Below are 26921 nucleotides of genomic sequence, written 5' to 3'. Positions count from 1 at the left end.
AGAGAGAGAGTTGAAACATCAATAATGAGAGATTCATCATTGATTGGCTGCCTCCTGCACGCCCCCGACTGGGGATTGAGCCCTTAACCCAGGCATATGCCCTGACCAGGAATTGACCTAGGATCTCCTGGATCCTAGGTCAATGCTCAACCACTGAGCCATGCCCACCCAGGCGTATTTCTTCTTCTTCTTAAAGCAGGCCCTTTAACATTTCTTGCAATACTGTTTGGTGGTAATGAACTGCTTCATTGTTGTGTTGTGGTTTTTTTTGGTATGAGAAGCTTTTTATTTCACCTTCAAATTTAAATGATAGCTTGGCTGGGTAGAGTAGTCTTGGTTGTAGGTTTTTCCTTTTCATTGCTTTGAATATTTCCTGCCAACCCCTATTGAGAAATCAGCTGAAAATCTTATGGGAACTCCCTTATAGCTAACTAACTGCCTTTTTTTTTTTTTTTTTTTGCTGCTTTTAACATTCTTTCCTGGTTTTTAACCTTTGCCATTTTAATGATGATATATTTTGATGTGGACCTCTTTGGTTTTATTTTGTTTGGGACTCTCTGTGCTTCCTGAACTTATGTGAGTTTTGCCTTTTACCAAGTTCAGGAGGTTTTCAGCCATTATTTTTTCAAACAGGTTCTCTGTCCCTTGATAACTCTCTTCCCCTTCTAGTACTACTCTGATGTGGATATTGTTATGCTTGATGTTCTCCCTATGGTCCCTTAAACTTTTCTCCTTTTTTAAAGTTTTCTTTTCTTTTTATGGTTTGCTTGGGTGCTTACTGATATCTTGCCATCTAATTCACTGATTTGATCCTATGCTTCATCTAACCTGCTGTTGAAGCCTTCTAGTGTATTCTTCATTTCTGATATTGTATTCTTTTCTGTCTGGTTCTTTTTTATGGTTTCTGTGGCCTTTTTAATGCTTATTATTTCCTTAAATTTTCACTGAGATCTTCCATTCTTCCTCTAAGGTTCTTGTGCTCCTTTATAATCATTGTTTTAAACTCTGCATCTAATATTTTGTTCACTTCCTTTTCATTTAATTTTTGCAGGGGGAGGATTCCTCTTGTTCTTTCATTTTGGGCATATTTCTTTGTCTCCCCATTTTGTCTGCCTTTTGTGTTTGTCTCTGTATTTTGTAGATCTGCTCTTACTTCCGTGCTTGTTATGAGGTCTTTCTGATGTAGGTGCCTTGTTGGTCTCAGTGGCGTAATCTTTTACATCACCTGAGCTAGGTACTCCTGAAATGATACTTATGTGGTTTATTTGCCCTTTCTTATTGTAGTTTATCTTGAAAGCTATTGGCCTGTTCATGGGTAAAGCTAACCCTCAGGCTGGCTTACTATAAGGATAGACCTCATTCACTGTGTATAAATTGCTGTTCAGGGGTTGCTTTCCACATCAGGGTTGTTCCCAGCGGGGTCTGGTGTCTGCCAGGTTCCCTCTTTGGCTGTGACAATGTTATGGCTAGTTGGGTTGAGCTTTGGTATGGTTTGAAGCCCACAAATGGTTGTGTTGATTTAGGGCCCCCTTTACCAGGGTTCCAGTGCAGGTCTTTGTCAGATGTTGTGTGTAGCCATACTATGGTTACTTGTCTGGTGCTACCATGCTATTCATTGTTTGTGTCTGCATCTACTATGCCTGGGTGTGTATGGGAGGGGTAGCCTCTACAACAAGATCAGCTTCCTGAAGCTCTGAGCTGGGGCAGATGAATAAAAGTCCAAGGCTTCCTGAGGTTGGTGTCTACCTGTCAGCTACTCTGCTTCCCCCAGCCTCTGCCTAGGTTGCCTGAGTTTCCTCCAGAGTCTTACAAAGAAATGCTGTAGAGTGACCCTTGCTTGGTGGCTCAGTTTATTGGAGCATCATCCCATTCACCAAAAGGTTGTGGATTCAGTTTCTTGTCAGGGCACATACATAGGTTTTGGGTTTGATCTCCAGTCGGGGCACTTATGGGAGGCAACCAACCGATGTTTCTCTTTCACATCAATGTTTCTCTCTCTCTCTCTCCCTTATTCTCTCTAAAAATTAATAAAAAAGAGGCTGAGGAGTGGGCCAAAGCTGGCAGCACCCTTCTCACAGAAATCAAAATTGGTAGGGTGGGGCAGCCGGGTAAGAAGGATGGGGCTAGTGGGACCCCTATTTGGGGGCAGCATTATCAGGCACTAAATGAGGAGATTGTGGCTTCTAATCCAGAGTCATACCCCTCAGTCTCTGCTAGTGTCTCCAACTCTAGCTCCCCTGGGAAGATCACATCACAGGTTCAGGTTGGGTGCATTAAGCTATCTCCAGTGCAGGAGCAAGCCTAGACAGCATAGGGCCACTGGAACTTTGCCAAACAAAATAGGAAAACCTGTTTGGGGTTGTACCAGCTGGGCCATGGGAGGAGGCAACCTGCACTCCTCCCCTTAGCTCTGTAGCCACACCTGATTGAGTCCTGGTCTGGAGCCTCTGAGGTGGGAGCTGCCTTCCCCTATGAAACTTAGTCCAGCAGGACAGAGCCAGTGCAGCTTAGAGGAGCAGATCAAGGTAGTCCTTCGCTGGGGGTGGCACCTGCCCGCAGGATGGGAGTGACCTGAACGCCTACTCCTAGCTCCACAGCCGGGCCACCAAAAGACCCTGGAGGGTGCCTCCAAAGGAGTTGCACTGCAGGTCCCAGCTCTTAGCAGTGGACCCAGCTCTTTCCCCTGTGGAACTGAGTTCAGCAGGATGGGGTTTACAGGATTTGGGAATGCAGATTAAGGCAGCTCTCAGTTGAGGGTGGTGTGGGTCCACAGGAAGGGAACAAGCTGCATGCCTCCCCTTAGCTCTGCAGCCATGCCACCAGAAACACTGACAAGAGAGTCTTTTGTTGTGGTGGCACCTGCCTAACCTGCAGGATAGTGGAAAGTTTGGTCCTTGTTCCAAAGTCACATAGTTAAATGACCATCTGAGAGTCTGCTAATAGTTTCTCCAGAAAAAAAGTGCACCTCACATTCCTGTTGGGTACAGCCAGCAGTCCTTTCTGCCAGACTCTAGCTTGGCAGGGTGGTGTCACCAGTATTTGGAGGATGGGGTTAGTGCACTCCTTTAGCTGGTGCTGTAAGAATAGCAGTACCCAACCATAAAATATGGCTTCTGAGGATGATGTGGGATGTTGCCTCAGGACCAGGACTTCAGTGGCTTACCCTCCAGATCTCTTTCCAGAGCCATCCCACCTAGATCTTCTCTTTATGGCTTCCATATACCCTGAATCTCCTTCCCTCTACCAGAGCCCAGGTGAATGCCCAAGAGAGAGCTGTGTATTTGCCCTTTAGGAGAGCACCCATGGTTCTAGCAGACTCCCTCCTCTTTCCAGAAGACAGATTCCTCACTGATTTTTGCTGCCAGAGGATTTGCAGGCTTCTCTTCCTAGTCCTGGTTCTCTGGTTTGGGAGTCCTGGCATAGGATGGAGACCCCAAGCTCCTCAGAAATGACTTTCACAGCTGAGATATCCCTCTGACTTCTCAGCCGCTGCACATGCATGCAGGAGCTAGCCCTGTCCACATCTCTGCCCTTCTTACCAGTGTAGCTTCTTCTGTAAATCCTTGGATATTATTCTCCTTTTCTGCTGACCTTCAGTTGGTCATTCAGGTTGATTGCTCCATAATTTAGCTGTAAATCTGGGTTGGCATTGGGAGGAGGTGTGTAGCTTCCAGCTACTCCACAGATATCTTGGATCCTCTTGAAGGTTCCTTTTGCTCCACAGCTTCTCCCACACAAGTCTTCTTGATAATAGCCATTCTAACAGGTGGTATCTCATTATGAATTTGATTTGCATTTCCCTAATAGCTAGTGAAGTTGAGCATCTTTTCATACATCTTTTGCCATTTGTCTGTCTTCTTGGAAGAAGTGTCTCTTCAGGTCCTCTGCCCATTTCTTTGTTTTAATATATTTTTATTTTATTTTTATTGATTTTAGAGAGGGAGGGAGAGAGGGAGGGAGAGAGGGAGGCATCGATGTGAGAGAGGTACATCAACCCACAACCTAGGTATGTGCTCTGACCAGGAACCGAACCCACAGCCTTTTGGTGCAGGGAATGACGCTCCATCCAACTGAGCCACACTGGGGAGGGCCTCTGCTTATTTTTTTAAATGGAATTTATTGTTTGTTTGGTGTTGTCTGAATTCTTTATATATATATATTTGTATATTAACCCCTTGTCAAAGCAGTTGTTTGCAAGTATCATCTCCCATTTGGTTGGTTACCTTTTGGTTTCATTGTTGGTTTCTTTTGCTGTGCAGAAGCTTTTTCTCTTGATACAGTCCCATTCATTTATTTTTGCCTTTAATTCCCTTGTCTTTGGGGTCAAATTCATAAAATGTTTTCTGCAACTAAAGTCCATAGGTTCTGTATTTTCATCTATGTAATTTATTGTTTAACAATATTATATTTTAGGTCTGATTCATTTTGAGTTAATTTTTTACATGGGGACAAACTGTTATCTACTTTCATTCTTTTGCATTTGGTTTTCTGATTTTCCTAGCACCATTTATTGAAGAGGCTTTATTTTCTCCATGTGTTTCTTTGACTCCTTTCTCAAAATTTATTTTCCTTCTCTGCTCTCAATTTTGTTCTGTTTGGTTTCTGTGTCTGTTTTTCTGCCAGTACCATGCTGTTTTTGTTTTTGGTGTTCTTTTTAATGTTGTTTTAGGGGCATAAAACAATGATTTACTGTGCTGACCAATTTTTTTTTTTTTTTTTAAATCAGGGTAAACATGTAATACCTTTTTATACTGTTGACACTATTAGAGATGTCTCCCATTTTCCCTCCATCGCCTTCCTCCACACAGCCCCTGCCCCCGGCCTTCACCACATTGTTGTCTATGTCCATGGGCTGTACCTAAATGCATATATGTTCTTTGTTTAATGTCTTCCAGTCCCCCCACCTCCACCCCCTCTCCATGCTGTTTTGATTATTATAGCTCTATAGCATAATCTGAAACCAGGTAGTGTGACACCTCCAGCTTCATTCTTTTTTGTCAGAATTGCTTTGACTATTCAGGATTTTTTGTCATTCCATACAAATCTGATTTTTTTGTTCTATTTCTTTAAAAAATGACATTAGTATTTTGATGGGGATTGCATTAAATCTGTATATTGCTTTGGGTGACATGGCCATTTTAACTGTTGATTCTTCCAGTCCATGAACATGGAATATCTTTCCATTTCATTGTGTCTTTTTCAATCTCTTTTAATAATGCTTTGTAGATTTCAGTATAAAGGTCCTTCATATGTTAAGTTTATTCCTAGGTATTTTATTGTTTTGTTTGTAATTGCAAAAAGAATTATTTTTTTTATTTCTTTTTCTGAAATTTTGTTGTTAGTATATAGGAAAGCAATGGAGTTTTGTACATTGATTTCGTATTCTGCAACTTGAGTGTATATGTTTATTGTTTCTAATAGGTTTTTATGGAGCCTTTAAGGTTTTTTGTATACAGAATGGTATTATATGCAAAAAATCACACTTTTACTTCTTTATTTCCAATTTGGATGTCTCTTTCTTTTGCCTGATTGCTCTGGCTAGGACTTCCAGAACTATGCTGAATAAGAATAGTGACAGCGGACATCCTTGTCTTGTTTCTGATTTTAGAGGAAAAACTTTCAGTTTTTCATCATTGAGTATGATATTAGCTGAGGGTTTGTCATACACTGCCATTATTAAGTTGAGATACCTTCCTTCTATACCCATTTTGTTCAGTGTTTTAATCATAAATGGAGCCCGGCCGGGCGTGGCTCAGCGGTTGAGCGTCGACCTAGGATCCAGGCGATCAGGGTTCGATTCCTGGTCAGGGCACATGCCCAAGTTTCAGGCTCGATCAATGGCTCTCTCATCATTGATGTTTCTCTCTCTCTCTCCCTCTCCCTTCCTCTCTCTAAAATCAATAAAGATATATATATTTTTTAAAAATCATAAATGGATGTTGTATCTTATCAACTGTTTTTTTTTTTCCTGCATCTATTGATAAGATGATATGTTTTTTACCCTTTTTTAATGTGGTTTATTACATTGATTGATTTGTGTATGTTGAGCCCTCCTTGTGCTTCTGCAATGAACCTCACTTGATTGTGATCTATCTTTTTTTAATATATTATTGTATTAGATTTGCTAGTATATTTTTTAGGATTTTTAATATATCTATTTTTATTGATTTCAGGGAGAGGAAGGGAGAGGGAGAGAGAGACAAACATTAATGATGAGAGAGTTGTCATTGATTGGCTGCCTCCTGCACAACCCCAACTAGGGATCAAGCCCACAACCTGAGCATGTGCCCTGACCAGGAATCAAACCCTGATCTCCTGGATCCTAGGTTGATGCTCAACCGCTGAGCCATGCCCAGCTGGGCTATTTTTTAGGATTTTTGCGTCTGTCTTCATCAAAGATTGTAGTCTATAGTTTTCTTTTTTTATGTTATCCTTGCCAGATTTTGCTATCAGGGCTATGTTGGCCTCATAAAATGTGTTAGGAAGTATTGCCTTTCCTTCAGTTTTTTGGATGCCTTTCAGAAGAATAGGCATCAAATCTTTAAACATTTTGTAGAATTCACTAGTGAAGCCACCTGGTTTTAGACTTTGATATTTTGGGAGGTTTTAGATGGTTGTTTTAATTTTCTTATTTTGTTCGGTCTGTTTAGATTTTTCATGATTCAGTCTAGAAAGGGTATATATTTCTAGGAATTTAACCATTTCTTCAAGGTTATTACATTTGGTGGCTTATAGTCTTTCATAGTGTTCTAGTATGATTCTTTGTATTTCTGTGGTGCCTGAGATAATGACTCCTCTTTCGTCTCTCATTTTGTTTATTTGAGTCTTTTCTCTTTTTTTCTTAAAAGTGAGTCTAGCCAAGGGTTTGTCAATTTTTTAATCTTTTTAAAGAATCAGCTCTTTGTTTCATTAATTTTTTTTGTATAGTGTTTTTGTTCTCCATTTCATTCAATTCTGCTCTAATTTTTATTATTTCCTTTCTCTTGCTGACTTTGGGTTTCTTTTGTTCTTTTTCTAGTTCTTTAAGATGTAATGTTAGGTTGTTTACTTGGGATTTCTCTTGTTTCTTGAAATAGGCCTGTAATGATATAAAATTCTTTCTTATTACTGTTTTTGCTGCATTCCTGATGTTTTTTATTTCATATTTTTATTCTCTTTTGTTTCTAGATATCATTTGATCTCACCTTTTACTTCTTCGTTGACCCATTTATTTTTTAGTAATATGCCATTTAGTCTTCACATATTTGTAAGTTTCTTCTTTTTTACAGTTTATTTAGAATTTCTTAGCATTGTGGTCAGAGAATATGCTTGGTATGATTTCAGTCTTCTTGAATTTGTTGAGGCTAGTTTTGTGTCCCAACTTATGGTCTATCCTTAGTGCCCTATTGAGTGGAGAAGAATGTATAGTATGATGTTCTGGGATGAAAGGCTCTGTAAATGTAATTATGGCAATTTGGTCTAATGTATCATTTAAGGCATATAGTTCTTTATTGATTTTTATGTTTGGATAACCTGCCTATAGTTGTCAATGAGGTATTTAGTTCCCCAACTATGTTTTTGTCAGTTTCTCCCTTTAGTTCTGTAAACAGGTTGCTGTATATATTTTGGTGATTCTTGATTGGGTGCATATATATCGAGAAATGTTATGTCTTCTTGATGTAGTGTTTGCTTTATCATTAAAAAGTATCCATCTTTGTCTCTTATTATCTTGAGATCTCTTTTGACAGGTGTCAGTAGGCTATACCTGCTTTTCTGTGGATGCTATTTGCTTGGAGAGTCATTTCCCACCCTTTCACTTTAAGTCTATATTTGTCTTTGCAGCTAAGATGTGCCTCCTGAAGGCAACATATGGTTGTTGATGTTTTATCCAATTTGCTACTCTGTGCCTTTTTATTAGTGAGTTCAGTCCATTTACATTTAGTGTAATTATTGACTTATGAGGATTTTTTCTAAAGCCATTTTAGGTTTTTTAAAATACGTTTTTTATTGATTTTTAGAGAGAGAGAAAGGGAGAGGGATAGAGAGATAGGAACATTAATGAGAGAGGAGCATCATCGATAGGCTGAGCCTGCAATCTGAGCATGTGCTCTGATCAGGAATTGAATGTGACCTCCTGGTTCCTGGGCGGCCCCTAAACCACTGAGCTATGATGGCCATGCTATCTTTTGGTTTTTGGTAGCTCTGTGCCTCGGTTTTTGTGTGTGTGTGTTTCTGTATGTTGCCTTTTTGTTTGGTGGCATTCCGTACTTCTTTCTTCTGTTTCCTCTTTTTTAAGCTATGTATCTCAGTTTGTTTTTTTGTGTGTGGTTACATTAGGTTTATAAAAAAAAGTTTCAAATATACAGTAGGTTTTATTTCTTTTGAAGGCATCTGATCTCCTTCTTCTTTTGCACATTCAGGTTTGACCCCTCCCCTTTTATGTTTCTGTTTCACAAATTATCCCTCTTTATTCTGTAAGATTTTTAGTCATCTTACTCATAGTGTTGTGACCTTTTGTTCTTTGTTTCTGGTAGAATTACCCCCTTGAGCATTTTTTTTTTCAGTAGAGGTCTTCTGGTGATAAATTCCCTCAGCTTCTGTATTTTTGGAAATGCCTTTTTTCCCCCTTCATATCTAAAGGATAACTTTACTGGATATATTATTCTTGGCTGATAGTTTCCCTTTTCAGCATTTTTAATATTTGTTTCCAATGTCTTCTAGCTTGTAGAGTTTCTGCTGACAAGTCTGATGATAACCTAATGGGCTTGCCTTTATCGGTTAATTTCTTGTTTTCTCTGGTTTCATTAACAATTTTTTCTTTGTCATTAGTTTTTGACAGTTTTAATACAATATGCCTTGGAGGTCTTTTTGGATTGAGGTAATTAGGTGTTTTGTTTGCTTCTTGGATTTGATGATCTAGTTTTCCATAGGTTTAGGAATTTCTCTTTTTGATAAAATATATTTTTATTGACTTCAGAGAGAAAGGGAGAGGGAGAGAGAGATAGAAACATCAGCAAGAGTCATTGATCAGCAGCCCTCCTGCATGCCCCCCACTGGCAATCGAGCCCACAACCCTGGCATGTGCCCTGACTGGAATCAAACCTCAATCTCCTGCATCACAGGTCGATGCTCAACAGCTCAGCCATGCTAGCCAGGCAGTTTGGGAATTTCTTATTAACTCTTTGTTTGAATTGGCTCTCCATTCCCTTCTCCCTTTCTTCTTCTTCTGGTATGCTTATTCTTATATTGCTCTTTCTGATGGCATCAGATAGTTCTCCTAGAGTTCTTTCACTTTTTTTTGTGCTGAAGTCTCTCTCTTCTCTTGGCATCATTTCTAGATTTCTATCTTTGATATTACTTATCCTTTCCTTTATTTGGTTCACTGTATCTTCTGTGCTTGCTAGTTCATCTTTTTTATTGAGTTCTTCATCTCCAGAATTTGTTTCGTTTTTTGTTTTAAAGTTTCAGTCTCTTTGATAAAGTACCCATTTTGTTTGTTGATTTGTTTTCTGAGCTCATTAAACTGCCTATGTGTATTTTCTTGCATCTTGTTGAGTTTTTTCAGAAATGCAATCTTGAGTTCTTTGTACTTTATATCACATATTTCCATGTCTTTCAGTTTACTTTCTGGAAATTGTTCATTTTCTTTCCAAACTGTCTTGCTGCTTTGCTTATTCATAGTATTTGATGTATTCTTTCTCTGCCTAGGCATCTATGTTTAAGTGGCACTTCTCTAGTAAATTGATATGAAGTCTTTATATTATTTTCCAGTAGGTGGCACTAATTCACGTTTTTTAGGTCTCTTGCACTTCTCTGGCTTTTCATACCTCCATGGGGTGGTGGAGAATGGGAGATGGGTACCTTCCCTGTGATCAGGTTGTCCCAGTCCCAGGGAACCAGCCCAGCAGGGGAATGCAATGGGCAGTGGTGTTCCAAACCCATGAAATCCCTGTGCTGTTTTTTGCAGTTAGACACTGCTGTCAGGATAACTGCAATGTGTATATGTGGGGGTGTTGTTCTGGGATAACCCACCCACCTTTTAAGTTGCTTTGCCCTTCTGGTAATGGCAACCTTAGACTCTTGCGGGGTCTCCCTTGCTCCCCTGATTCCAGGACCAGTCACAGAGTCCACCGTTTGCTCAGGGAAAAGGTGATTCTGCAGTACTAGTTCTTGAGTTTGCAGATAATGTGCTCTACAACCCAACCCCAAGGTCAAAGAGAGGCAAGCTCTAGGAGGTTGCATGGTGGCCATGCTCTGTGGTTTTGTTTCTCTGCCTGGAATGGCAACAGCCAGACAACCACAGCTGCATCTGTATGCTGTGTCCCTGCTTAGGTTTCTGGACTCAGCCACAGCTCATACTGCCCACTTCTGCAGGAATGTCCACCGAATTTCTTTGTTCCTCTCAGCTGAAGGTAGTGCCAGCCACAGCCCTTTCCAGGCTGAGCCCCACCATGAGCTCCCAGCTGTAACGCTGCATCTGTGGTTCAGCTCAGCATTTTTTTCTCTCTGATTTGCTCCCACTTCCCCACCTTTAAATGTTTTAGTGCATCATCTCTCAGGTGTATTTGTGTATTGAACAGCAAATCCTTTGTTAAATTATAGCTGTTGAAACTTCAAGGGGACAGACCAAAGTCATCACTCATGCTGCCATTTTTCAACATTTTATTTTCTCTTGCTATTTTAATGTAAGAGTATAGTATATAATACATAAAGCATACAAAATATGTGATAATCAGCTGTTTATATTGTCGCTACGGTTTCCAGTCAACAGTAGGCTGTTAGTAGTTGTTTTTGGGGATTCAAAAGTTAAACAGATTTTCAACTGTGTGAGAGATTGGTGCATTGTTCAAGGGTAAACTGTAAAGATTTATACCCTGGAATATCTAGAGAATAATCTCCAAATTTCTGAGCATAGCATTCTAAATCCTTCACAGTCAGGTTCCCAACTACTACTATTTCATTTTCCTTTACTCCATATAGCTCACTCCCTGCCATGCTGAAATTCTTATCATTATCTAAATGAACAAAGCCTCTCAAAATGCCCAACCCCCTGCATATTCTGCTTAAAGTGAAATATGCCCATTCCATTGCACCTGGAAAATATTTACTAATAACTCAAGAGTCAGTTCAGTTGTCATTAGTGAAATCTTTTTAAACTGCCTCAGACAGCTAGCTGCCGTGTGTTTTGTAGTTTTCATTTATAGCTATCATCATATGGTAATTGGCAATTTAGCTGTTAATGTGTCTTTATTTTTTCTCCAAAATGCCTGGTAAATAGTACCTGGTTTAATATATGAGTGGATGAATAAGTGAATGTTTAAATTAACACATAACCAGAAAGTCATTCTCTTACAGTATAGTAGAAAATAATGTGAGGTACAATTCAATCATCCTTATCCTCTGGTTTTGACTCTCACCTGTATGGCACGTTTACACACATAGACTTTTGTGCATTTATAACATTTTGTACTCTGTCATGCAAGACATTTTTGTGACACTTATTTAAAGTATATTTTCTTTGTATTTATGTCTTGTTTCCAAAGGCAGTTCCTTAATGCTGGAAAGCATGTCCTTGTGGAATACCCTATGACACTGTCTTGGGCAGCAGCCCAGGACCTGTGGGAACTGGCCGAGCAGAAAGGTGATGTATGTTCTGTCTGTCTAGAACACAGTCCCTCTTACTAAGAGTCACTGTCACTAAGAATTCTGTGGTGCCCTTACACTTTTAAAGTTTAACCCCATATCAGGTATATTACTGGTACAAAGGGCTCCCAAAACTTTACCTCCCTCAACACTGTAGGCACATTTAATGGTATATGTGGAGGGCCAACAGGGAGGAGGGATGGGTGGGAATTTGCAAACTTTTTTCCAAGACTTGTCAGCTTCTTTTACTCTAACTAAAATATGAATTAGTTTCCACCTGTGGTATATCATGATATTATTTTAGTTTTATTCATGTGGTATTTATATTGCTAATGAAAAAATGCCCAGAACAGAATAATTAATTGTTTTATATCCATGCTTTTTGTTGTTTCTTAAGAGGAACACCATTTATAATATTTATTATATGCCATAAACTTGAGAACTGTGATAAGGACTTCATATATTATTTTGCTTAATTCTCCTAGAAATACTCAGAGATAAGTATTTTCCCTAGCTTATGTATAGGAATTCAAGGCTCAGAGATGTTAAATAATTTGTGCCAGGACACAAAGCTAGTAACATGACTACTAAATGGGAGATGGAGATTTGAATTCAATTCTTATGGACCCTGAAGTTCACATTTGTTCTTCTGAATCATCTTTCTCTCCAGAGATTTTTGTTTTTATAGTAACTGGACAAGTACCTTTATGGAGACAACCAGAGTTAACTAGAATGTTTAAGGATGAAAGGAGCTAGTTAAATTAAGTTTAAATCACAGACTCTCCTTCTTTCAACATTTACTATTAAAAATATGTGAAAAAAGTGTGGTGAACAGTTACAATGAAAATCACCAAAGAAAATACCTTGTTTTCATCACCAGTGTAGACTGATCATACTTTAGTGAAACTCTTTCCAAAAAAATTTTTTTTATTGATTTTAGAGAGGAAAGGGGAGGGAAAGAGAGAGAAACATTGATGAGAGAGAAACATTGATTGGCTGCCTCCTGCACCCCCCCCCCCCCGCACTGGGGTTTAAGTCCAAAACCCGGGCATGTGCCCTGACCAGAAATGGAACCTGTGATTTCTCTGTGCATGGGACTTTTTCAACCAACCAAGCCACACCAGCCAGGGCTATTGAAACTCTTGATTTCTTTCTTTAGCTGTGGGCTGTGCTTCTAGAGGACAGAGCCCATCTTTTCCCTCTGTAGTCTCAGCAAGTAAACTTAAACACTGCCTAGAACTTACTAGGCATTCAGTATATGTTTGTTGAGTGAACAAATGGGTGAATGACTATTGAAGTGATTGGGAAGTTTTGAGTTCATCGCCTTTGTGTAGTGTTTCTCATGGCACAGATGTCCATGGATGAAGTATAAGATTCCAAAACATGTCTCACAGACTTCTTGACAATTTCAAAAGAATAAAATTGTCCCTTTGCAATGAAGAGCTCTGCTGTTACCATCCTAACCAAATTTCTGCTAATATGGATCATTCTGGCATTACAAGCCATCTGGTGTGATGTACACAGCATCAACCATATACTTAATATTTAAATAAAACTTTCAGTTCACAGGAAACAGTGATAAAGGTGATGCCAAATAAGAAAATGAAAGACACTAGAATGTGGAATACTCTACAAGATAACAGGCTAATTTTTTTTCAGGAAGATAATGTCCTGCATGTAGTAAGTTTCTTCCAAAGAGTACAAGATGGAAAGGGGGGGTGGAGAAGGAATAACTTTACATGAGAGAAGACAGACAGAAACTACCTAAGCTAAGTGTTCATGATATAGTGATATGTCATGTTAACAGCATGTACCCTTGATATGATTTTATGAGAATGGCTCATTACCCTTTTTCCAAAACATGTAATCCCAGTCTAATTATGAGGAAAACATCAGAAAAATCCCAGTTGAGGGTCATTCTATAAAATACCTGACCAGTACTCTTCAGAAATGTCAAGGCCATTATAAACAAGGAAAGCTAGATAAACATTACAACTCGAGAGGAAACTAAGTTAGGAAACATGAGTAAATGTAGTGTGGTATCCTGAAACAGAAAAAGCACGTTTGGTAAAAACGAAGGAAATTTAAATAAAATATAGACATTAGTTAATTTTTTTAATGAGGAAGAGAGACACAAAATATTAAAGATCAGTGTTATATTAGAACCTTGATATTAGCTCCTTCAGCAAACAGAATCTGGGTAGATATGTACAGATCACAAATGGCTTTAAAAAAGAAAACAAAAGTTCCTAAAAATGAAAATAACCTTTCATCTCAAAGCTAGTATTCATAAGTCCTACTAGAATATTTATTAAGCAGATTTTACATGATAGTGAACTTCATGTATGAGCTGTTGTGCACGATGATAGCGATAACAATAAGATGACCCTTGTCCTTGAGGACAGCTATCAGTATTAACTTACCTGCTGAAAGTAAATTGTAAAAGTAACTATAGCATTTATGTTGTAGTCTAGCAATGGGGCATACCTAAATGTATCATTTTAGATGGCAAAAGTTCCAGAAAATTTGGGAGTGGTTTCAGCAAGGTGATAGAACAAGAAGCCTCAGGACCTCATTCACACATGGAAACACTGACTTAAGAATACATAGACCAAAATGCCTTGGTAAAAACTGAAAAATCAGTTCAGTGGTTGAAGTACCCCAAGCAAGCACAAAGCCAAGAAGAACTACATTGAAGCATGTAAGAAAGTTCATTGCATTTGCTTGTTATAGCCCTTCTCATCCCAGGCACAACAGTTTGATTAGTAGAAAACTCCAAACTTTTTACTTTTCCCCTGGGAAGAAAGAGAAGAGTGGGACGTGTATATAATGTTCTGGATTTTCAGGGTGCTGCTTGAGGGTTTCTGTCTCTCCTGACTCAGAGTGCTGCAGGAAATGGTAGTATACATTGGCAGGGTGTTTTTGTTGTTGTTGAATTTATTGGGGTGACACTGGTTAGTAAAATTATGTTTCAGATGCATAGTTCTTGCCCTAGGAGATATATCCAAAATAATATTGCTATGAGAAATGTCTGAGATTTACTGTCAATGTTTTCTCCTAGCATTTTTATGGTTTCAAGTCTAACATTTAAGTCTTTCATCCATTTTGAGTTTATTCTTGTGTATGGTGTAAGAAGTTGGTCTAGTTTAATTTTTTTGTACATACCTGTCCAATTTTCTCATCAACATTTATACTTGAATGCTAGGTTGGGGGCTGTTCAGAAGGAGAGCATCAGAGAGACTGCATTACTACAGATAGACATCAGGGGGAGCAAGAGATTACAGGCTCTTGAAAACAGGGGTAAACCTGTTTAATTTAGAAATTACATATATAAGCCCAGAGATGATACATTCCCAGGAAAGTTTTAGTAGACCCTCCCAGAATTTTTGGCCTGGCTGAGTGGTGAAAGTCTTTTCCTTTACAAAACTGGTCTGTAAGGACTGGGAAATGTGGCTGTTTTTTCCAATATTTGAAACTCAGCAAATGATCACAAGGAAAACAAACAGGAAAACAGCGCAAAGGAACAATATAAATTTTCTGAAACTGACCCTAAAAAAACGCAGATGTATGAATTAAAAATATCTCTGAGGAAATAGGGAAGATGGCGGCCCTGTGAGAAGCAGCAGTGCCCCAACTCCCAGCCATGGACTTGATTTCCTCCTAAAATCCTACGTAACCAGCTTGAAAAAAACAGAGAAACATACCTGAGTGGACAAAATGTGAATGGGGAGCACCGAACAGACACCACGGAGTCCGGTAAGAGAGGGGGGCCGTAGGAAGGGGGAGTCCCCCTGAAGCCTGTGCTGGGCTCCGAGCCTGGAGGCTTGGAGGCTGCAAAGCTCCTGCCCCTCGGGAGTGCGGACAGCAACCAAAAGCAGGGAACCCACACCCGGGGCGACGAGAGGGGAAGGAGTGCCCCACGCACAGGGCAGAGGGGCCCAGGGGAGCGGTGAGTCCCGGAGGGCATGGCGCCTTCCTAGAAAACAAAGCCTCTAGGGGCGGCTGTGACCCGCGTCTGGTGGTCGGGGTGCTGACCATAGGGAAGGCTGTCCCAAGGCCTGTGGCACCCAAGTGGTGAGGGACCAGAGGACTGCGCTGAGCACCCACACATGGCACCCTATGCCTCCCTGTGGGGCACTGTGTTGAGCCCCAGAAAGCGCTGAATTTGCGTAGCGTGGGGGAGGGGAAGAGCCCTCCCGCCCTGAGCTCCCTGTGCCAGGAGACTGGGTTCTGCGACCAGCCCTGAGCGTGTCCTCCCACCCTGAACTCCCGGTGCTGAGAGGCTGGGATATTTGACCAGCCATGAGGGGCCCCATGGTGGTGTATGAAGCCCCTCCAGCTTTGCTCAGACCAGCGGTGTGGAGAGCTGCGTGGAGCTGACTTTGGGTCCCCTCCCGCTGGGTGCCTTGGAGCAAGGGCGGCGGGACCTTGCAGGGCGGACTCTCTGCCTGTGTGTTGCTTTGTGTGTTTGCGAGTTTGTGGAACTGGTTCCCACCTTCCCGGCGTGCACTGCATGGACAGACGAGCGGAGGCTGCCATTGGGGTCTGCTCATTAGACGGTCTGAGGGGTGGGCTTGGTGTGACCAGCCAACCAGAGCTGAGCAGGGAGGGGTGGAGCCCGCCAGCCTCTCCTGCAGCCAGGAGCACACCCCCAACAGGAAAGGGGCGGTTCCCGCTCACTGAGGCCCCAGACACACCCACAGGGCACAGTCCTGAGGGGGGAGGGAGAGCAGCTCACAGGCGGACTTTGCAAGAATAAGACTCTTGGGCACTGTTGTTTGGGAACTGGAGGAAACGCTGAAAACCCCTGCTGGGCAGGCAAAGGGCCCACCAGAATGTGTTCTTAATCGAACCCACTGAACCCAGGCTGCTGAAATGGCCCATACAGAAAAGGCAACAGGCTGAAATCAATCTGAAGCTGCAGCAGGACAGAGCCTGGGGAACTAGAATCAGAGGACAGGGTAGGGACTGAGGAGCTGGCAGTGGAGCAGAGACTAACTCCCGCAGAGTGAGCGCCTGACAGCGACACCTCTAAGGGGAGTGATACCCTGAGCTACACTAGCCACCCTGCCCCCTTAAGACTCTACAGAAGACTCTGGAGCAAGACCAGGAAACTACAAGGTTGCAAAATAGCTGACAAGAGGAGGTGGCCCACGGAGAGCCTCAGATCAACCATCTACCTAAGGACACCAGAGCCAAACCTAGATGGCTCCTCACATTGGGGTGATACACAAGTACCTCACAGGAGAACTGAAATCACAAAAAACAGTGACCCTCAGACAACAGAAGTTGCCCAGAAGAAACTCACCTGATTGACTTCCTTTTGTTCTGCTGTTTTTTTGTTTTGTTTGGTTTTGGGTTTTTTGGTTTTTGGGGTTTTTTGGTTTGTTTTTTTGTTTATGGGTTTGTTTATTTTTTTCTCTTTTTTCCTTAGGAAGAAGGGTAAGGGGAGAAAATTTGTTTTTTCTTTTTTAAATTTTATAATAATTTTTAAAAAAAATTTTTTTAAACACTTTTTTATCTAAATTCTTTTTTCTTCTCTTTTTTATGAAAGAATTTTGTCTTGCTTAGCTTGTTTTTGTTTTTGTTTTGGTTATTTGCTTTGTTTTCTTTTATCCTTGCTTCTAATATCAAGACTTTCTTGATATCCCTGCATAACGACTGGGACTTTACCATTATAACCAAGCTTACTGCTTTCCTCTGTAGTTTCCCGTAATTCTCTTACCAGACTCCCTGCCTGCCTGGGCTTTATCTCTCTCTCTCCTCAATCCATTGGCATAACTTTTTTTTTCTTTTTCTTCTTTCTTTTTCTACTTTTCTTTCATTCTTTCATTATGCTCCCTTCTGTCTTCCTGTCCGATTGTTAGTTTCTCTTATTCTCTTTCTTGTATTTTTGTTTTCTCATTTTCAACTATTATCCTATTCCTGTTCTCTCCCTTAATTTTTTTCTGGCCCTTCTTTCAGAATCTTTCTCTGCTTCTGTTATCTCCCAGTAGCTTCTCCATTTTTTACATGTTAGTTTATTAATATTTTCTAAATTTTCACCAGTATTAACAATATACATCTCTCTCTCTCAAAGCGTTACTTTTCTTTCTCTCTTTCCTCTATTTTAAGCATTCCTTTGTGCACGCGTGTGTGTGTTTGTTCCCCTTTCACTCTCCCAGTTCTATTTTCACATGGGTTGTTTTCATTGTGACTGTCAAGATATTTTGTAAGATATCTCTTGTTTCCTGGAATTTTAGTTGTGTATTGTCCTGCCTTGCCAGCACCCATACAACAGCTTACATGTTGAGGTTGGGGCTGAGACACAGTTAGCCAACCTGAGAGGAGGGTCCTCCCAAGGATTGATCTACAACAATGTAGACCCAACCACAACAGGAGAACATGAAGAAACCAAAAGAGCACCCACAAGAGGGACACACTTAGAGCAAAGAGCTCAGAGGAGTAAGAAAAACACATCTCTGGGCTCCACTGGACCCACAAGACAAAATCCCATCCCACAAGACTGGGAGACAGCAAATATATCTAATATATAGATACAAGCACTAAGACATACCAATATGGGGAGACAAAGAAACAACCCCCAAATTAAAGACAAGAAAACATCGCCAGAAAAAGATGTTGAGATGGAGTTAAGCAAGATATCAGATATGGAGTTCAGAGTATGGATGATGAAGATGTTCAAGGAACTTAAGAAGACTCTAGATGATAAGATCGAGAACCTTAGTGAAAACATGAAAAAACAGATACATACCATAAATAAAACTCAGACAGAGATAAAGAATGCTGTATCTGATATCAAGAATGCACTGGAAGGAATTAAAAGCAGGTTCAATGAAGCAGAGGATAGAATAAGTCACTGAAAAGACAAGATAGAAAAAAATCACAGTCAGAGCAGCAAAAAGAAAAAACACTTAAAAAGCATGAGAACAGTCTAAGGGAGCTTTGGGAAAACATGAAGTGAAACAACATTTGCATTATAAAAGTGCCAGAGGGGGAGGAAAGAGAGTAAGGGATCGAGAACTTGGTGGAGGAAATAATGATAGAAAACTTCCCTAGGCTGGCGAAGGAGAAAGCCACACAAGTTCAGGAAGCTCAGAGGGTTCCAATCAAGAGGGACCCAGAGAGACCCACTCCAAGATACATCATAATTAAAATGGCAAATGTCAAGGACAAAGAGAAAATATTAAGGGCTCCAAGAGAGAGACAAGCAGTGACCTACAAGGGAACCCCCATAAGGCTGACAGCGGATTTCTCAACAGAGTCTCTTCAGGCCAGAAGGGAGTGGCATGAAGTTCTGCAAGTAATGAAAAGCAAGAACATGCAACTAAGATTGCTTTATCCAGCAAGGCTATCATTTAAATTTGAAGGGGAGATAAAAAGCTTCCCAGACAAAAAAAGGCTAAAGGAGTTCAGTAGCACCAAACCACCATTGCAAGAAATGCTAAAAGGACTTCTTTAAGAAAAAGAAGGAATAGTGAGAGAAAGGTACATCAGCATAAAGGGGAAAAATGGCATTAAGTAAGTTTATATCAATAGTAACCTTAAATGTAAATGGAATAAATGGTCCAATCAAAAGACAAAGGGGAGCTGAATGGATAAGAAAACAGGACCCAAATATATGCTGTCTACAAGAGACCCACCTGAGAGCAAAAGACTCACACAGGCTAAAAGTGAAGGGATGGAGTAAAATATTCCATGCAAATGGAAAGGAAAAGAAAGCTGGAGTAGCAGTTCTTATTTCTGACAAAACAGACTTCAAAATAAAGACCATAACGAGAGACAAAGGTGGTCACTACATATTACTAAAGGGATCAATCCAACAGGAGGAAATAACCCATATGAACATTTATGCACCCAATACAGGAGCACCTAAATATATAAAAAATGTCTTGGGGGACTTCAAAGGGGAGGTTGACAGCAACACAGTCATAGTGGGGACTTTAACATCCCACTGTCAGCATTGGACAGATCAAGGCAAAAAATCAACAGGAAACACAGACCTTAAATGAATCACTAGTCCTAATGGATTTAATTGACATTTATAGAACATTTCACCCCAAAGCAGCAGAATACACATTCTTCTCAAGTGCACATGGAACATTCACAAAAATAGACCACATGTTAGGGCACAGGGCAAATCTCTACAAATATAAGAAGATTGAAATATCAAGCATCTCGGATCACAATGCCATGAAACTAGAAATCAACCACTATAAAAAAACTCAAAAATATTCAAACACATGGAGGCTAAATAGCATGTTATTAAACAATGAATGGGTTACCAAGGAGATCAAGAAAGAAACACTTCATGGAAAGCAACAAAAATGAACAGACAACAACCCAAAACCTATGGGACACGGCGAAAGCAGCCCTGAGAGGAAAATTCATAGCATTACAGGCCTATCTCAAGAAACAAGAAAAAGATCTAATGAACCATCTAACACAACAACTAAAAGAAGTAGAATGAGAACAGCAAGAAAAGACCCAAGGAAGAAGAAGGAAGGAAATAATAAAAATCAGAGCAGAGATTAATGACATAGAGACTAAAGAAACAATACAAAAAATCAATGAAACCAAGAGCTGGTTCTTTGAAAAGGTAAATAAGATTGATGCACCTTTAGCCAGACTCACTAAGAAACAAAGAGTGAGGACCCAAATAAATAAAATCAGAAATGAAAGAGGTGATATAACAACTGACTCAAGAGAAATACAAAGGATTGTAAGAAAATATTATGAGCAATTATATGCCAACAAATTGGACAACATAGGGGAAATGGACAAATTCCTAGAAGCGTACAACCTTCCAAAGCTGAATCAAGAAGAGGCAGAAAACCTGAATAGGCCGATAACAACTAATGAAATTGAAGCAGTAATCAAAAAACTCCCAGCAAACAAAAGTCCTGGACCTGATGGATTTACAGGTGAGTTTTACCAAACATTCAAAGTAGAATTAATACCTATTCTATTCAAACTATTCCAGAAAATTCAAGAGCAGGGAAAACTCCCAAACTCTTTTTATGAGGCCAGCATCACCCTAATCCCAAAAGCAGATAAAGATACTACAAAGAAAGGAAATTACAGGCCAATATCCCTGATGAACATAAATGTTAAAATCCTCACTAAAATACTAGCAAACCAGATTCAGCAATACATTAAAAAGATCATACATCATGACCAAGTGGGATTTATTCCAGGGATGCAATGCTGGTACATCCGCAAATCAATGTGTGATACATAAACAAAATGAAGGACAAAAATCATATGATCATATCAATAGGTGCAGAAAAAGCATTCGACAAAATCCAGCACCCATTTCTGATAAAAACTGTCAGCAAAGTGGGAATAGAGGGATCATACCTCAACATAATAAAGGCCATATACGAGAGACATACAGCCAACATCATACTCAATGGGCAAAAACTAAAACCATTTCCATTAAAAACCGGAACAAGACAGGGATGTCCACTTTCACCACTCTTATTCAACATAGTACTGGAAGTCCTTGCCATAGCCATCAGACAGGAAGAAAACATAAAAGGTATCCAAATTGGAAAAGAGGAAGTAAAACTGTCATTATTTGCAGATGACATATTGTACATAGAAAACCCTAAAGACTCCATCAAAGTACTACTACATTTGATAAACGAATTTGGCAAGGTAGCTGGATACAACATCAACATCCAGAAATCAATGGCATTCTTATACACCAAAAATGAACTTTCAGAGAGAAAAAGTGAAAAAGCAATACCATTTACCACTGCAACTAAAAAAATAAGATACCTAGGAATAAACTTAACCAAGGATGTTAAAGACCTGTACTCAGAAAACTACGTGACACTGAAAAAAGAAATACAGGAAGATTTAAACAGGTAGAAGAATATACCATGCTCATGGATTGGAAGAATTAATATCATTTAAATGTCTATACTACCCAAAGCAATTTATAAATTTAATGCAATTCCTATGAAAATACCAACAGCATATTCCACAGACCTAGAACAAACATTTTGAAAATTTATATGGAACCAAAAAAGACACTGAATAGCTGCAGCCATCTTGAGAAAAAAGAACAGAGTGGGAGGGATCACATTACCAGACTTCAAACTATATTACAAAGCCACTGTAATCAAAACGGCCTGGTATTGGTACAACAGCAGGCATATAGATCAATGGAACAGAACAGAGTCCCCAGAAATAGACCCATGGCATTATGGTCAGTTAATAGTTGACAAAGGACGGAAGAGTATCCAATGGAGTAAGGACAGTCTCTTCAATAAGTAGTGCTGGGAAAATAGGACAGATACATGCAAAAGAATGAAACTAGACCACCATCTTTCACCGTACACAAAAATAAACTCAAAATGGATAAAAGACTTAAATGATAATCACGAAGCCATAAAAATCCTGGAAGAAAACATAGGCAGTAAAGTCACAGACATCCCACGTAGTGGACTTTTCACTGATACATCTTCTAGGGCAAGAGAAACAAAGGAAAAAATAAACATACAGGACTACATCATACTAAAAAACTTCTGCACAGCAAGAGAAAACAGCCTCCAAATACAAAAGAACCCCATGGTCTGGGAAAACATATTTGCCAAGGATGAATCTGATAAGGGGCTAATTTCCAAAGTGTACAAAGAACTCATAGCACTCAGCAAGAGGAAGACAAACAACCCAATTAAGAAGTGGGCAAAGGACTTAAATAGACACTTCTCCAAAGAGGACATACCGAGGGCTAAGAGACACATGAGAAAATGCTGGACGTCTCTAATCATCAGAGAGATGCAAATTAAAACCATAATGAGGTATCACTTCACACCTATCAGAATGGCTGCCATCAACAAATCAACAAATGGCTTGTGCTGGCGAGGGTGTGCAGAAAGGGGAGCACTAGTACAATGCTGGTGGGAATACAGACTCGTGCAACCACTATGGAAAACAGTATGGAGGTTTCTCAAAAAATTACAAATGGAGCTGCCATTTGACCGAGTGATTCCACTCCTAGGAATGTATCCTAAGAATCCTGAAACATTCATCAGAAAGGATATATGTACCCCGATGTTCATAGCAGCACAGTTTACAATAGCTAAGATCTGGAAACAGCCCAAGTGGCCATCAGTAGATGAGTGGATAAAAAAGCTGTGGGACATTTACACCATGGAATACTACGCAGCTGTAAAGAAGAGGAATCTCGTACCCTTTGGGACAGTATGGATGGACCTGGAGAATATTATGCTAAGTGAAATAAGCCAGGCAGTGAAAGATAAACATCACATGATCTCACTTATATGTGGAATCTAAAGAACTTAATAAACTGATGAACAGAATAGATTCAATGACATGGAAGCATAGATGAGACTGATGAATGTCAGAGGGATGGAGGAGAGCGGGTGGGTGGAGGGGGAGAGAGTAACCAAAGAATTTATGTGCATATATACACAACCCAAGGACATGGACAATGGTGGGTAGAGGGAGTGGGGAGGGGAAAGGAACGGGGTGGAACGGGTCATTGGGGGAGAAAAAGGGACATCTGTAATATTTTAAACAATAATAAAATTTAAAAATATATATCTCTGAAAAGGATGCACGGTTAGCTAAGAGACCACAAACAAGTAAAAATCAGGAAAACCTTACACAAGCAAAATATAAATATATCAACAAAGAGATGTAAACTATAAAAATGTACCAAACAGAAATTCTGGAACTGAAGAATAAACTAAATTGAGAAGCCAACAAGAAGGGTTCAACAACAACCTTGATCAACCAAATGAAGAAAAGACCAAACTTGGATGGATCATTTGAAATTTGATTCATATGGATAAAAATAAAAAAGAATGAAGAACAGTGAAGAAATCTTAAGGAACTTATGGAATGCTATCAAGCAAATCAATATAAGTCACAAAGGGAAAGAGAGAAAAGGACAGAAGGCTTATTTAAAGAATGGTTGAAAATCTCCCCAAATTTGACAAGTGAAATGGTATACAATTTCCAGAAAGTTAATGAATTTTAACTGGAATAAATCTCAAGACCTGCACCAGGACACATTATAATTACACCTTCAAAAGTCACAGATACGGGCAGACTCTTGAAAAATAGCAAGGAATCAGGCTGCCACCTGCGCTCCCTGCAGCTCAGAGAAGAGAGATACAGTGAGCTTTCCTGTTAGAGTGGTTGGTACACAGTGTGCTAAACCCAGTAATAAGGCAGAGATGAAGCACAGAGGTGTGGTTCTCTGGCAACCACTAACATCAGGCAGAAAAACAAAGCAGTTTAATGAACTCAGAAATAAAATCAACAAACAAAAGCATTGCTTTACTAAAGACATTGAAACTTCAAAAAAGAAGTTGTATATAGAAGTTCAATAAATAGATGAAGAATGAACTAGCAGGCTTAGGAGATTATGCTGACCAGTGGGAGGAAAGAATTAGTGCTATTGAAGATCAAAATCTTTAAAAATTGAAGATAGTAATGATGCAGATGGAAGAGAGAGTCTCGAGAGTAAATTTCATACATATATATGTGTGTATGTGTTATATATATGTGTATGTGTGTGTGTGTACATATATATATAAACTCTATGAGAACTATCTAAATCAAAGAGTAATATTAGAATCATAGGTATACTAGGAGGAGTAGAGAGGGAGAAGGGAACAGAGATCCTATTCAAACAAAGAGTTGGTGAGAACTTCCCAAACCTATGGAAAGAGCTAGATCCTCAAATCCAAGAAGCAAACAGAACACACCTAATTATCTCAATCCAAAAAGGCCTTCTCTAAGGCACACTGTATTAAAACTGTCAAAAACAATAAGGCAGCCAGGGAGAAAGAAGAGAGTAACCTATAAAGGAAATCTTATTAGATTATCACCGGATTTCTCAGCAGCAAATTTCAATTACTTGGCATTTCTACTAGCAGTTCCAAGCTAGGAGAGAGTGGAATCAAATACTCAAACTATTGAAAGAGAGAAATTATCAGGCAAGAATAATATATCCAGCAAAGCTATTCTTTAAATATAAAGGAGAAATAAAAACTTTTTGAGACATACAGCAGCCCAGGGAATTTACTACCTTAAGACCTCCATTACAGGAAATACTGAAACAAAAAATAAAAGGATACAAAACTATAAGCAAGATTACTAACAATCAGACAGAAGCAGGATATTGCAGCCCTTTTTTAGAACAGAGTATTATACATTTAGGTGTAACTAAAGTTAAAGGTAAAAACATTAAAGAAGAGAGGAAAAGACAGTACTGCAATTTGGAAATGAACTCACAGCATAAGTAGGAAAAATTTGTGACAAGAAAAATATAAAGAAGGGTAAAGGTCTGAATTTGCAAAGGTCACGGGAGGAAAGATGCATTCAGGATAAAAAGGACTATTGTATATATGAAACTTTCTTTTGAATAAACTTGATAACCACACACAAAAAAATCTAAAACTAAGACACGTAACTTTAAAAAGAGGAAACAGAAGAAAAATTGTAGAATACCACCATACCGAAACAACAGACAGAAATACAAGGATAAAGAAACAATGGGCGGGGAAAAGGGGGACACCTGCAATTATGTCAACATTATAAAAAAAATTTTTTTAAAGACACAGTGGAGACACAGAACTACCAAAAAATAAAAGATAAAATGACTGTGGGAAATCTTCATACATCAATAATCACCCTAGATGCAAATGAACTGAACTTATCAACAAAAAGACACAGAGTAACATATTGGATCAGAAAACAAAATCCAACCACATGCTTCCTTCAGAGGACACATCCCAGCTGCAAGGACAAATATAGACTCAAAGTGAAAGCATGGAAAATGATTCTTCAAGCAAATGGCATCCAGAGAAAAGCAGGTGTAGCCATATGTGTGTGTGTGTGTGTGTGTGTGTGTGTGTGTGTGTGTGTAAATGTCTTGACAGCTAAGGATCCTTGACAGCTAAGGAGCCATCTTCCAAACAGAAATTCAATAAGGAAATAAGTTAAATGACAGAGTAGACCAAATGGACACAATATCTACAGAGCCTTTTATCCCAGAAATCCAGATTATACATTCTTCTCTTGTGTACATGTAACATTTTAAAGGCTAGACCATATGTTGGGACATAAAACTAATCTTAGCAAATTTAAGAAGCTTGAAATCATATGAAACATATTCTCAGACTGCAGTGCTTTGAATTTGGAAATTAACCACAAAAAGAAAGTGGGATAAACCACAAAAATGTGGACCTTAAACAGTATGCTACTAAAAAGCAACTATGTGAAAGAAGAAATAAAAGGGGAAATCAGAAGATACATAGAAACAAATGAGAATAAGAATGCAACAGACCTTCATTAACTGCTGGTGGGAATGTATTCTGATACAGCCACTATGGAAAACAGTATGGACATTCATCAAAAAATTAATAGTTACCATGTGACCCGGCAACCCCTCTTCAGGGTATCTACTTGAAAAAATTGAAAACTTTTATTTGCATAGATATATGCACCCCTATATTAATTGCTGAATTATCCACAATGACCGAGACATGGAAACAAATGAAGCGTCCTTCAATAGATGATTGGATAAAAATGCGGTACATATATGCAATGGAATATTACTCAACCAAAAGAAAAGGTGAAATACTGTCATTTGCGACAACATGGATGGATCATGAGAATATCATGCTGAGTTGTGGCCTTCCCAGAATTCATGAGAAGCACCTGTCAATTTTATCTTGTCAAGCTCTGCTTAGGGAGTAAAACTCCTTTTTTTCCTTACCTCTTACCCCTGCTTTTCTGCATTCTCCCCTTAGGAAGGCTTTTAACCATTTGCTCTCAAGTGTTCTTGGCTGAGGAAGATAATGGCTTGTTATTTACAAGCTGGCTGAAAATTGTCCACAATATTTGGCCTTGTTTTAACTTTCCTGTCTTAGCTTCCCTATTCTATTTACCCTGGAATTTTCCTAGCTTCTTACTGCCCTATAACAGTAATATTAAAATTTATATACACAGGAAAAAAAAATGGATAATCTCATGCAAAAGATGACGTACACTTAATTTATATCATATGAATTTAAAAATGAATTTTAAAATGTATTGAATACCAGTGTAAGACCTAAAACTGATAAAGTGCTGTTAGGTAAAACGTTTCTAGATATTGGCCATGGCAGTGATTTTTTTGGATGTGACACCAAAATACAGGCAGCAAAAGCAAAAATAGATAAGTGAGATTTTGCAGTAAATTAAGAAAAAAACTCTATATGGTAAAGAAAACACACAAGGTAAAAAAGCAACCTCCAGAATGGAAGAATATA

General features: G+C 39.3%; 1 protein-coding gene across 6 annotated transcripts in view; it reads left to right on the top strand.

The window, feature by feature from the left end:
• BLVRA (biliverdin reductase A) overlaps positions 1-26921 on the top strand; it is a 128556-nt gene that overhangs the window by 43430 nt on the left and 58205 nt on the right. For all 6 annotated transcript variants that reach the window (XM_081146535.1, XM_081146538.1, XM_081146539.1 and 3 more), the window contains one exon: positions 11523-11620. In XM_081146535.1, coding sequence (XP_081002661.1) covers positions 11523-11620 — 98 coding nt within the window. The remainder of the gene's footprint in view (positions 1-11522; positions 11621-26921) is intronic.

This window comes from Miniopterus schreibersii, assembly GCF_964146895.1.
Source record: "Miniopterus schreibersii genome assembly, chromosome: 9".
Classification (NCBI taxonomy): domain Eukaryota; kingdom Metazoa; phylum Chordata; class Mammalia; order Chiroptera; family Miniopteridae; genus Miniopterus; species Miniopterus schreibersii.
The sequence above is the reverse complement of the archived record's forward strand: the minus strand, read 5'-3'. Positions and strand labels throughout refer to the sequence as shown.